This window comes from Engystomops pustulosus, chromosome 4 (assembly GCF_040894005.1).
Source record: "Engystomops pustulosus chromosome 4, aEngPut4.maternal, whole genome shotgun sequence".
Taxonomy (NCBI): Eukaryota; Metazoa; Chordata; class Amphibia; order Anura; family Leptodactylidae; genus Engystomops; species Engystomops pustulosus.
Genome location: NC_092414.1, coordinates 17377771 through 17391606, shown reverse-complemented (window position 1 = coordinate 17391606; position 13836 = coordinate 17377771). Strand labels below are relative to the sequence as shown.

The window sequence follows — 13836 nt, the reverse complement described above, 5'->3', positions numbered from 1 at the left end:
TTGTTATACCCTGGGATTACAGGAGCCTCTGCACTCATTCAAGAAGTGTGAGATTGCATGTGTGCTGGCCATGGACATTATCAATGCACTCAAATTAAAAGAACAGCAGGGACATAGCTTTGTTATGTCCTGTGATTACAGCAGCCTCTGCATTTATTCAAGCATCATGCAAGGTGGTTAGTGTACTGTGAAATAGAAGGCTTGTGTCATAGCCATATCAATAAGATGCTGAAAAATAAGGTCTATGGACATAGCTTTGTTATACCATGTGCTTACAGCAGCCTCTGCATTGATTTGAAAAAGTATGGGAGGTAGTGAGTGTACTGTGAAATAGCAGACTTGTGTGCTTGCCGTGGACATGATCACAGCACAGCACATGATCACAAGGGGTCTTGTTCATCCAAGTGAAAGGCACAGCATGACCAACATACACATGACATGTCCTGAGATTACAGCAGCATCTGCAATCGTTCAAAATGTATGAGATTTGCTAAGTGTAATGTGAAATAATAGGCTAAGGACCTGTCCTTTGATCGAAGTGAAGTATAAGGGTCCTGCCCCCCCCCCCCCTTCCAGCAGGGTCAGGTTGATCATGTGCATAGCCATGTTATGTGCTTACAGCAGCCTCTGCATTGATTAGAGGTGGTGACTATACTTTGAAATAGCAGACTTGTGTTCTGGTCACAGACATCACTGCTACGCACCCCCTCCGATCACATGAATATGGTCGTGTTCATCCAAGTGAAAGAGGTGCAGCATGTCCAAAATACACGTAACTGCCGGAACATAGGTTTGTTATGCCCTGTGATTACAGCAGCCTCTGCAATTATAAACGTAGTATGAGATAGGGTAAGTGTTATGTGAATAGCGGGCCAAAGACATGACTTCTGATCACAAGAAAAAGGGTCCTGCCCCCCCCCCATTCCAAAAAAATGAAAGCTGCAGCAGGTATAGCCTGCACATAGCCATGTTATGTCCTGTGCTTACAGCAGCCTCTGCAATGTTTGAAGAAGTATGAGAGGTGGTGACTATACTTTGAAATAGTAGACTTGCGTTCTGGCCACGGACATCACTGCTACGCCCTCCTCCGATCTAAGTGAAAGGCGCGGCGTGTCCAAAATACACAAGACTGCAAGGACATAGCTTTGTTATGCCCTGTAATTACAGCAGCCTCTGCAATTCTAAATGCAGTATGAGATATGGTATGTGTTATGTGAATAGCAGGCCAAAGACATGACCTTTGATCACAAGAAAAAGGCTCCTGCCCCCCTTCCAAAAAATGAAAGCTGCAGCAGGTATAGCATGCACATAGCCATGTTATGTCCTGTGCTTACAGCAGCCTCTGCAATTATGAATGAAGTATGAGATATGGTAAGTGTTATGAGATATAGCAGGCCAAAGACATGACTTTTGATCACAATAAAAAGGGTCCTGCCCCCTCCCCTTCCAAAAAATGAAAGCTGCGTCAGGTATAGCATGTACATAGCCTTGTTATGTCCTGTGCTTACAGCACCCTCTGCATTGATTGAAGAAGTATAAGAGGCGGTGAGTATACAGCAAAGTTTTTTATTTTTAACTCAATTAGTACAAAATTGGCTAAGAATTTAGTGTGCTTATTCTTCTTTGTCTGGGTTGTCCCTCCATAGCCGATAACTCAAGGCTGTAGCCAACGTCAACCAAGCCAGAGTCGGGGACATCAGGGCGGCGGCCGTCCTGTTAATGGGGTACCAGACGGCAACAGTGGCAGCTGTGGATCCGGTCATGAGAAGAACTTCAAAAAATGCCTAAATTTTAAAAAATTAAAAAATTTAGCCCTCAACATGGCCACACCCACTTGTCAATTTAAACATAAATTTGCAAAAGTGACTCCAGAATTTTAACTTACCAATTTGATCTTATGGGCACCGAAAAACACCTGACTCCATATCCAGTTGAGCGCCAGCTGTGCCCCATATACCCCTAGGGGTACCACAGCGTCTTCTGTAAATCCGCCCAACTCTTTCCAGATCAGATAAGATCCATAGCTGAAAGGAAGAGTAACACAATATGATCCCCAAAAATTCCCAGTTATAGAATGTTCACTTTTTTTTGCTTCTTAAAGCGATGATCCGACCTTATATTTAGGGGCGGGGCCTGAGATAGGAAGTCCCTTTTTTTGTTACTTCCTGTGTCATGCCCCACCCCTCGAGCACTGCGTCTAGAGTGTTCCTTTAAGACTCTGCTCTAGATTCCGCACCCCATTCCTCCATGTACTCACCCCATGGATGTATATAGAGTCGCCCAAACTGGTGGAAACACCCAGTCCGGGGGGCACCACCTAGGCTTCTTCAGTGTCGCGTACCAGGTTTCGATTTGCCCATTGGTTCCGATCCCTATGATAGCGCTCCCTACTGATGGAAGGACGGTAAAGCCAACTGCTGGGAGCCAAGAGGGAGCCATTGTTTGTTCCTATTCTGAAAAGACACAAATGCATTAAATTCACTGACTGGGACCGCAAGAGATTGTTTAAAATGTTCACGTCTGCCTTATACTGAAGAGAAAAGGGAACCCAAACCTTAATATTGGGGATACATACAGGTTTACTGAAAAATTTCAGGCAGATTGTGATGTCACACAGGTGCACGGCTTATTATATCCCTGGTCATGTGATGTCACACAAGTGCACAGCTTGTTATATCCCTGGTCATGTGATGTCACACAGGTGCACGGCTCGTTATATCCCTGGTCATGTGATGTCACACAGGTGCACGGCTCGTTATATCCCTGGTCATGTGATGTCACACAGGTGCACGGCTCGTTATATCCCTGGTCATGTGATGTCACACAGGTGCACGGCTCGTTATATCCCTGGTCATGTGATGTCACACAGGTGCACGGCTCGTTATATCCCTGGTCATGTGATGTCACACAAGTGCACGGCTCGTTATATCCCTGGTCATGTGATGTAACACAGGTGCACGGCTCGTTATGTCCCTGGTCATGTGATGTAACACAAGTGCACGGCTTGTTATATCCCTGGTCATGTGATGTCACACAAGTTCACAGCTTGTTATATCCCTGGTCATGTGATGTCACACAGGTGCACGGCTCGTTATATCCCTGGTCATGTGATGTCACACAGGTGCACGGCTCGTTATATCCCTGGTCATGTGATGTCACACAGGTGCACGGCTCGTTATATCCCTGGTCATGTGATGTCACACAGGTGCACGGCTCGTTATATCCCTGGTCATGTGATGTCACATAGGTGCACGGCTCGTTATATCCCTGGTCATGTGATGTCACACAAGTGCACGGCTCATTATATCCCTGGTCATGTGATGTAACACAGGTGCACGGCTCGTTATGTCCCTGGTCATGGGATGTTACACAGGTGCATGGCTCGTTATATCCCTGGTCATGTGATGTAACACAGGTGCACGGCTCGTTATGTCCCTGGTCATGGGATGTTACACAGGTGCACGGCTCGTTATGTCCCTGGTCATGGGATGTTACACAGGTGCACGGCTCGTTATGTCCCTGGTCATGGGATGTCACACAGGTGCACGGCTCGTTATGTCCCTGGTCATGGGATGTCACACAGGTGCACGGCTCGTTATGTCCCTGGTCATGTGATGTCACACAGGTGCACGGCTCGTTATGTCCCTGGTCATGTGATGTCACACAGGTGCACGGCTCGTTATGTCCCTGGTCATGTGATGTCACACAGGTGCACGGCTCGTTATATACCTGGTCATGTGATGTCACACAGGTGCACGGCTCGTTATATCCCTGGTCATGTGATGTCACACAGGTGCACGGCTCGTTATATCCCTGGTCATGTGATGTCACACAGGTGCACGGCTCGTTATATCCCTGGTCATGTGATGTCACACAGGTGCACGGCTTGTATATCCCTGGTCATGTGATGTCACACAGGTGCACGGCTCGTTATATCCCTGGTCATGTGATGTCACACAGGTGCACGGCTCGTTATATCCCTGGTCATGTGATGTCACACAGGTGCACGGCTCGTTATGTCCCTGGTCATGGGATGTCACACAGGTGCACGGCTCGTTATGTCCCTGGTCATGTGATGTCACACAGGTGCACGGCTCGTTATATACCTGGTCATGTAATGTCACACAGGTGCACGGCTCGTTATATCCCTGGTCATGTGATTTCACACAGGTGCACGGCTCGTTATATCCCTGGTCATGGGATGTCACACAGGTGCACGGCTCGTTATATCCCTGGTCATGTGATGTCACACAGGTGCACGGCTCGTTATATCCCTGGTCATGTGATGTCACACAGGTGCACGGCTCGTTATATCCCTGGTCATGTGATGTCACACAGGTGGACAGCTCATCATATCCCTGGTCATGTGATGTCACACAGGTGCACAGCTCGTTTTATCCCTGATCAAGAGATGTCACACAGGTGCACGGCTCGTTATATCCCTGGTCATGTGATGTCACACAAGTGCACGGCTCGTTATATCCCTGGTCATGTGATGTAACACAGGTGCACGGCTCGTTATGTCCCTGGTCATGGGATGTTACACAGGTGCACGGCTCGTTATATCCCTGGTCATGGGATGTCACACAGGTGCACGGCTCGTTATGTCCCTGGTCATGGGATGTCACACAGGTGCACGGCTCGTCATGTCCCTGGTCATGTGATGTCACACAGGTGCACGGCTTGTTATGTCCCTGGTCATGTGATGTCACACAGGTGCACGGCTCGCTATATCCCTGGTCATGTGATGTCACACAGGTGCACGGCTCGTTATATCCCTGGTCATGTGATGTCACACAGGTGCACGGCTCGTTATATCCCTGGTCATGTGATGTCACACAGGTGCACGGCTCGTTATATCCCTGGTCATGTGATGTCACACAAGTGCACGGCTCGTTATATCCCTGGTCATGTGATGTCACACAAGTGCACGGCTCGTTATATCCCTGGTCATGTGATGTAACACAGGTGCACGGCTCGTTATGTCCCTGGTCATGGGATGTTACACAGGTGCACGGCTCGTTATATCCCTGGTCATGGGATGTCACACAGGTGCACGGCTCGTTATGTCCCTGGTCATGTGATGTCACACAGGAGCACGGCTCGTTATATACCTGGTCATGCGATGTCACACAGGTGCACGGCTCGTTATATCCCTGGTCATGTGATGTCACACAGGTGCACGGCTCGTTATATCCCTGGTCATGTGATGTCACACAGGTGGACAGCTCATCATATCCCTGGTCATGTGATGTCACACAGGTGCACAGCTCGTTTTATCCCTGGTCAAGAGATGTCACACAGGTGCACAGCTCGTTGTAGCTAGTCATGCAATGTCACACAGGTGCACGGCTCGTTATATCCATGGCCATCATATGACCAGGATATAACAAGCTTGCACCTGTGTGACATCACATGACCAGGGATATAACAAGCCGTGCACCTGTGTGTCATCACATGACCAGCGATATAACAAGCCGTGCACATGACATGGATCTGATATTCATTCACTGGTAGTAAATAATTAATCTTTCTGTAAAATGACAGCAAGCAGAGATCTAGGAAACCACAAGGAAGCGATGAGGGAAGTCATATTGGAAAATTGTATAATTTCTCATTACACAAACAATATGAATTATTTGCTGAGAGTGCACAACCCCTTTAAGGGCGGCTGCAGATGGTCTGGACCCTAAAACCTTCTGATAGGATCCCTCGCCATCCCTGGAATCTGCGGCAGCCATTGCTCATTGTCTATATTGCCCCCCACACGCCGTCATAAGTTTCTAAATCTGATAAACAATTTCGTTCCAATTTCTCAGAGAATTTATCAATTTTCAAAATCTTCTGCGGAACGTAACATTTGTTTGGATGGAACTAGAACGTTCCTTACATGTCATGTGTCTCCGTCACCACCAGAGGGCAGACTAGAGCTCACGTTGCGTAACGTTTTTATTAAAACCTTATATAACCGGCTCCCGGTGATGAATCATTCACCAAAACGTGACAAATTAAGAGTGAAATTGTATAAAACAGCAGAAAAAGCGCAATACAAAGAAACCGTCAGCAAGTAGCCAGTTACACGCACTTACCAATGTAGGAGCTGCACTGACACATTGAAGCGAATGAGCAGCTCTGCTTTCTATCCACACATTCATCCAGGATTCCCAGATCCGGCCCCTTCGTGTTGTGTAACGTCAAACTTAAAGGGAGGGGTCACTTATACAAGAGCGTAGTGCACTCCCCTTATATGACCCCTAGAGCACAAAGTCACCACATTATTCTAATAGATTCTGCGCTTATTACTCTCTCTAGGAATACGAGGGCAAAAGGTCAAGGGATTACTTCCTGTTTGTTCTCCCACGTAATGGAAGTATAAACTGTGTAGATGAGAAATGGATTTTAGCATTGGGGGTGTCCTCACACTGCTGTGCTCTGTGCGATGCAGACAGTGTTAAGTATTGTCCTTGAAAAGCTCTGTAATCATAGCTCGGTGTATGTTGTTAGTAGCAGCAGGACTGTGAAAAATTGATTTATATTCCAGGATTGTAGCTTCTCCAAGTGTATTGGGGTGTGTGCTGACACTGCTGTGCTCTGTGCTGGCAGTGTGAGCACACACCCTGTATGGTCCTCAAAGAACTCTGTAATCATAGTTCTGTGTAGCAGCAGGACTGTGAAATATGGATTTATATTCCAGGGTTGTAGATTCTCCACGTGCATTGGGGGTATATCCGTACACTGCTGTGCTCTGTGCTCCATGCAGGCAGCATTAAGTATTGTCCTTGAAGAACTCTGTAATCATAGCTCTGTATATTTGGTGTGTAGCAGCAGGACTGTAAAATATGGATTTACATTCCAAGATTGTAGAAAGTGCACTGGGGCGTGTCCTCACACTGCTGTGCTCTATGCAGGCAGTGTTAAGTATTGTCCTTGAAGAACTCTGTAATCATAACTATGTGTATGTGGTTTGTAGCAGCAGGACTGTAAAATATGGATTTACATTCCAAGATTGTAGAAAATGCACTGGGGGTGTATCCTCACACTGCTGTGCTCTATGCAGGCAGTGCTGGGTATTGTCCCACCTGGAGAGATGTGTCATCACACCATTGCATGTGTGTTAGTAGCAGCAGCAGCAGCACTGAGGTGTATGGATTTATGTTCCAGGATTGTAGTGGTCGTCCTCACACTGCTGTGCTCTGTTTACTCTCTGTATTAAACTGCAGCCTTTGTTAGGTATTTTCCCTGGATAATACCTTTGTGTATGGTGTTAGTAGCAGCAGGACTTCGAAATGTCACACCGAATGGGCAATCTCCCCCCCCCCCCCTGCGCAGCACCGTATGGGCAAACACCCCCCTGCCCAGCACCGTATGGGCAAACACCCCCCTGCCCAGCACCGTATGGGCAACCCCCCCCCCCACCCTGCCCAGCACCGTATGGGCAACCCCCCCCCCCCACCCTGCCCAGCACCGTATGGGCAAACACCCCCCCCCTGCCCACCCCTTGCGCAGCACCGTATGGGCAACCCCCCCCCCTTGCGCAGCACCGCATGGGCAACCCCCCCCTTGCGCAGCACCGCATGGGCAAACCCCCCCCCCTGCGCAGCACCGTATGGGCAAACCCCCCCCCCCCTGCGCAGCACCGTATGGGCAAGCCCCCCCCCCTGCGCAGCACCGTATGGGCAAGCCCCCCCCCCCCCTGCGCAGCACCGTATGGGCAAGCCCCCCCCCTGCGCAGCACCGTATGGGCAAGCCCCCCCCCCCTGCGCAGCACCGTATGGGCAAGCCCCCCCCCCCCTGCGCAGCACCGTATGGGCAAGCCCCCCCCCCCCCTGCGCAGCACCGTATGGGCAAGCCCCCCCCCCCTGCGCAGCACCGTATGGGCAAGCCCCCCACCCCCTGCGCAGCACCGTATGGGCAAGCCCCCCCCCCCCTGCGCAGCACCGTATGGGCAAGCCCCCCCCCCCCTGCGCAGCACCGTATGGGCAAGCCCCCCCCCCTGCGCAGCACCGTATGGGCAAGCCCCCCCCCCCCTGCGCAGCACCGTATGGGCAAGCCCCCCCCCCCCTGCGCAGCACCGTATGGGCAAGCCCCCCCCCCCTGCGCAGCACCGTATGGGCAAGCCTCCCCCCCCCCCCCCTGCGCAGCACCGTATGGGCAAGCCCCCCCCCCTGCGCAGCACCGTATGGGCAAGCCCCCCCCCCTGCGCAGCACCGTATGGGCAAGCCCCCCCCCCTGCGCAGCACCGTATGGGCAAGCCCCCCCCCCTGCGCAGCACCGTATGGGCATCCCCCTTCATTACCTATACAGCACACTGGTGACATTGAAGCCAAGACAAGCAGAGAGACAAGAGGACGCAGCTTTCATTGTCTTTTATTTGCTGCCCAGCAGGGGGCACATGACTAAGGCACCATAAGTATTGGCCGGGCATCACCCGGGTAGCGTCACGTTAGTGTCCTGCTGGTGTGTGGCCATAGACAAGAGGAGTGCAAAAATAATCCAGTAACATGTAAAGTATAAAAGTAACAAAAAACACATAAAGTCATCCTTCATCTCCTCCCGCTCCTCCTCACTCAGACTTGTCCTTATTGTCCCTCCAGATGACGTAGCTCAAGGACGAGGCGAGCGACAGCCAGGCGATGTACGGCAGCATCAGGTAGGCCGCTGTCCTGCTGATAGGATACCAGGACACGGTGGTCAGGACCACTGTACCCGTCAGCAGGACGATTTCAGCAAAGCCCTGGAAATTAAACAGGGAACCCGTCAGCAGGTGTGACCATACATCCAGTGTTAGGGATCATCCCTGGAGACGTGTAGTCATACATTTATGCATATTGTTAGTAGCAGCAGGACTGTTATGTATATTGTTAGTAGCAGCAGGACTGTGACATATTGATTTACATTCCTGGATTTTACTTGGGAGCGAGTCCTCACACTGCTGTGCCCTGTGTGCCAGTGTTAGGTTTTATCGATATAAAGATGTATAAATATACCCTTTTTGTACAGTGGTAGTAACAGCAGGATTGTGAATATGGATTTATATTCTGGGGTGTATAAATTATAATGGGGTGTGTCCTCACACTGTTTTGCTCTGTGCGCTCTGTATTCAGCTGCATCCAGTGTTAGGTATTGTCCCTGGAGAGACGTGTATCCATACATTTCTGAATGTTGTGAGTAGCAGCAGGACTGTGATACATGGATTTATATTCCTAAGGGTGTGTCCTCACACTGCTGTTCTCTAAGATCTCTGCATTTTACTGCTCCACAGCCTCTCTGTGTGACTGCCTACAGGCCTACTAAAGAGTAAAGGTGTGAAGGGCACAGCAGTGTGAGGACACTCCCCCGGAGCTCTTGGATAAGCAACAATCCTGGAATATAAATCCATATTTTAACAGTCCTGCTGCTATTAGACACACACATAGGTATGGTTACACAGATCTCCAGGGACATTACATAACACTGGCTGCAGTTCAGTACAAAGAGCACAGCAGTGTGAGGACATGCACTCAGTACAATCCTGGAATATAAATCCATTAGTCACAGTCCTGCTGCTACTAACAACACACACAAAGTATGATTACACTTCTCTCCAGAGACAATACTTAACACTATCTGAAGGGTCAATAATCACTGTCATATTCCCCTTAAAGTGCATCTCCACTTTTTAAACCAAATAAACGGCATAGACATAGACCTGGAATTTATCATATTGTCCACCTGTAGCCACCACTAGGGGGAGCTTAGTGCATACGGTTCATACATTGAATACAATGATAATCCAGTATGCAGTAAGTATTAGAAGAGGCTGGACCGCAATACCAGGTACTGCCTGCGAAGAAAAATGGCGCTCTTCCAGGAAAAATAGCAGAATTAACTAAACTAAAATTGCCTTATAATGTCACTTACCCAACCAATTTTGTGGGCGCCAAAGAATATGGGTGTCCAGGCCCAGTTCAGCGCCAGCTGTCCTGCGTACAGTCCCAACGGGACCACAGCGTCCTCGGTGAATCCGCCCAATTCTTTGTAGATCAGATATGAACCATAACTTAAAAACAATAACAACAATAGTATAATTAAAGGGGCGGGCCCAGGAGGGCGAGTCCTCACACTGCTGTGTTCTGGGGCTACATCGTAGACTACAGAATGATAGGTCTACAGGGGCGACTCCAACAGAAGGACCGCCCATCCTATTGGTGGATTTTTATGATGTCACCTACCCCATGGAGGTATACAAGGTGGTCCACACCGGGGCAAACATCCAGTTGGGAGGGCGCCATGACGGTTTGACCAGGGTGGTGTACCAGGTTTTCACTTCCTTCCGGGTGATGAGTCCTCCGAGTATTCCTCCCACGTGGGGCAGGAGGGTGAGACCGATGGCGGGAGCCCAGGAAGACATCGTACTAGCGGAGAGAGAGAAGAGCATTAGATAAGATGCATATATCTTCCAGGATTGTAGTAGGGGGCGTGTCCTCACACTGCTGTGCCCTGTGTTCTCTGCAGGTAGTGTTAGCTGATGTCCCTGGAGAGATGTGTAATTACACCAAATGTGTATGTTGTTAGTAGCAGCAGGACTGTGAGATATGGATTTTTCTCTACCAGGATTGTAGTAGGGGGCGTGTCCTCACACTGCTGTGCCCTGTGTTCTCTGCAGGCAGTGTTAGTTGGTGTCCCTGGAGAGATGTGTAATCATACCTATGTGTATGTTGTTCGATTCCCCCCTCCATCTCTTATATTCTGGGATTGTAGCAATTTTAAAAAATGTCCTCACACTGCTGTTCTCTGTGATCTCTGCATGCTCACCACTACAAGGCCCCTCCCATCTCCTGTAATATCTAACCAGAAACTAGCACTGCTCTTACTTGTACTTATTCAGTGGAGAGATCTAGCTTAGGAGTGCCATGTCCAGCTACATTCTGGAAGATACATGCACAGAGCTAAGAGCACACAGCAGTGTGAGGATCCACACCCAGTGCTACAATACTGGAATATAAAAAAAAAAAAATTTCACAGCCCTGCTGCAACCAACAGCCTACACATAAAGGTATGGTTACACATCTCTCCTGGGACAATACTACACACTGGCTGCAGAGGGCACACAGCGCAGCAGTGTGAGGACACGAGCCAGCTACAATCCTGGAATAGTATCTACAGTACAATCCCGGAATAGAAAACAATTTTGCACAATGCTGCTGCTACTAACAGCAACATATAAAACATGGTGTGATTACACATCTCTTCATGGACAATACCGAACACTGTCTGCTGAGGACACAGCACAGCAGTGTGAGGACACGACCCAGCTACAATCCTGGAATAAAAATCCATTTATCACAGTACTGCTGCTACTAACAACATACACGTAGGTATGATTACAAAACTGCAGCTATGTACGTTAAAAACTTTTGGTAGATGCAAGGTCTACCGGGCCCACTACAACAGAAGGTCCGCCATTACCACCCAGGCCAGAATCCGGATCAGCACCCAATAAGTAGTCACCCTATACAGTGAGCGAAACTGCTGACGCCCCATTGCATGCTGGGAGTAACGTGTGGACCCCTCCCCCCATTATAGTGCTCCCACATCTCAGAGATAATCCCCATGTGCCCCCATTATACAAGACGCCTGGTAACACGCCCCGCACACTGTAGTAATCTCCCGCACACACATGTCCTGTCACTCACAGATAACACCCGGGTGCCTACACCCCGGACCGCTCCGGCTCGTATGTGAACTTTGATCCGACTCGGCAGAATGTGGGGGCTGAAGTAGCAACTCCCAACAAGGTGAGAAACCAAATATACAAGGAAATTGCAGAAGTAGCAACTCCTGCAATGTGAGGAACTGAATACAAGAGAAATATGCTGAACCAGCAGCTCCCTACAATGTGCTAAACCAAATAGATGAGGAAATTGCTGAAGTAGCAACTCCCTACAATGCAAGAAACCAAATATATGAGGAAATTGCTGAACTAGCAGCACCCTACAATGCGAGAAACTGAATGTAGGAGAAAATTGCTGAACTAGCAGCACCGTACAATGCGAGAAACCGATCACAGAAGGAAATTGCTGAACTAGCAGCACCCTACAATGTAATAAACCAAATATATGAGGTAATTGCTGAACTAGCAGCACCCTAGAATGCGAGAAACTAAATGTAGGAGAAAATTGCTGAACTAACGGCACCCTACAATGCGAGAAACCAAATATATGAGGAAATTGCTGAACTAGCAACACCCTACAATGTGATAAACCAAATATATGAGGAAATTGCTGAACTAGCAGCAGCCTACAATGCGAGAAACTGAATGTAGGAGAAAATTGCTGAACTAACAGCACCTTACAATATGAGAAACTGATTGTAGGAGGAAATTACTGAACTAGCAGCACCCTACAATGTGAGATAATGGATATTTGAGGAAATTGCTTAACTAGCAACTCCCTACAATGTGAGAAAGTAAAGCACAAAGCGGCTGTGGACTCTTCCGACCAACTTTAAATGGGAAGAAGCGGCAGACGTGTTGTGTATTTTGTATGGTATGACCCTCCCTCCCCCTACAAGGTCATTTCCTCATCGGTAAGTGTCTTTTCTCCATGGGAACCACTTGTTCCACTCTCACCCAAATCTCATGTGACTCCCTATTATATACGTTGTGTAAGCCCCGGGGGAGGAGTCTGCAATCTATACTGGGTGTGGAGGCTTCTGCTGTGTAAAAAACGTGCAAAAGAGGAATTATGGGGAAAGGGGGGGGGGAGAAAAATATATATATATATATATATATATATATATATATATAAATAATTTTAAAAAATTGTAGAAAGTAAGATTATTTCTAGCTTTATAGCTTATTATCTGTAGTTAGAGAGTCACAGGTAGTCAGGACATGCTGGGATTTGTAGTGATACACTAGTAAGAGAGTCACAGGTAGTCAGGACATGCTGGGAGTTGTAGTTATACACCAGCTAGAGAGTCACAGGTAGTCAGCACACGCTGGGAGTTGTAGTTATACACCAGCTAGAGAGTCATAAGTAGTCAGGACATGCTGGGAGTTGTTGGTTTACACCAGTTAGAGGTTCACAAGTGGTCAGCACCTGCTGGGAGTTGTAGTGACGCTATAGCTGGAGGGCCACAGCTTACAGAGAGCAATAAAGAGAATGGGGCTGAGAACTGACCCCTTAATATTTGCATTAATCTAACAAAATTGTATATATAAGAGGCCGCAATGTCACAGCAGGGGGTGATAATGTAGACTACGACCCCTGCAGCGTTACCAGGACCCCCCTCTGACACTGATGTTCGGGGGGCGATAATAGCAGAAATGTCAACATTTAGTTTCCGTAAAAAAAAAAAAAATTATATCGAAAATTTATAAAATTTGTTAAAATTTTGTGGATTTCTGTTCAATATAACAGAGTGCCTTGTCACCTGCACTCCATTATCTGTAGGACTACAAGTCCCAGCATTGCATGTTAGCAGGAGGAGGAAGCCCTGCAATGCAACTACTAGTATAGCCCCTAATGAAGCCCATGGAGGAGCACTTACCTCTGCTCTGCTGTCACCTCTGCTTCTGTCCCCACTGCAGAGAGCTCACCCAATTTGCCTGGGTGTGTACACTGAACATCAGGGGGCGGAGTCCAGAGACCAAGGAGATGCCCTCATCCACCATCTTAACTGTGGGCAAAACCAAACCTTTAATTTAATTCCGTATGAAGATGTTTTCCTACAATTTACAGTCGCATAAACTACAACTTTGACTGCAATTTTATTGAAAATTATTAATAAAGCAGAGCAGAACTTTTGCGTTGTGGTTAATATTCCCGAGGGGAAGCATTTGGCGGCGCACAG

At 48.3% G+C, this 13836-nt stretch overlaps 2 protein-coding genes across 2 annotated transcripts; both read right to left on the bottom strand.

The window, feature by feature from the left end:
* Positions 1-1550: 1550 nt before the first annotated feature.
* Positions 1551-6326, bottom strand: LOC140128875 (translocator protein-like). The gene is made up of 4 exons (XM_072150576.1): positions 6090-6326; positions 2258-2453; positions 1886-2024; positions 1551-1784 (listed from the first exon to the last, which is right to left on the bottom strand). Exons 2-4 carry the CDS (start codon positions 2437-2439, stop codon positions 1614-1616), a joined length of 492 nt encoding a protein of 163 aa, XP_072006677.1. The 5' UTR covers positions 2440-2453; positions 6090-6326; the 3' UTR covers positions 1551-1613.
* A 2028-nt stretch (positions 6327-8354) lies between these two features.
* On the bottom strand, positions 8355-13655 carry TSPO (translocator protein). Its single transcript, XM_072150575.1, has 4 exons — positions 13534-13655; positions 10212-10394; positions 9901-10039; positions 8355-8734 (listed from the first exon to the last, which is right to left on the bottom strand). The coding sequence occupies exons 2-4, from the start codon at positions 10388-10390 to the stop codon at positions 8564-8566; spliced, it is 489 nt and encodes a 162-aa protein (XP_072006676.1). The 5' UTR covers positions 10391-10394; positions 13534-13655; the 3' UTR covers positions 8355-8563.
* Positions 13656-13836: the final 181 nt, after the last annotated feature.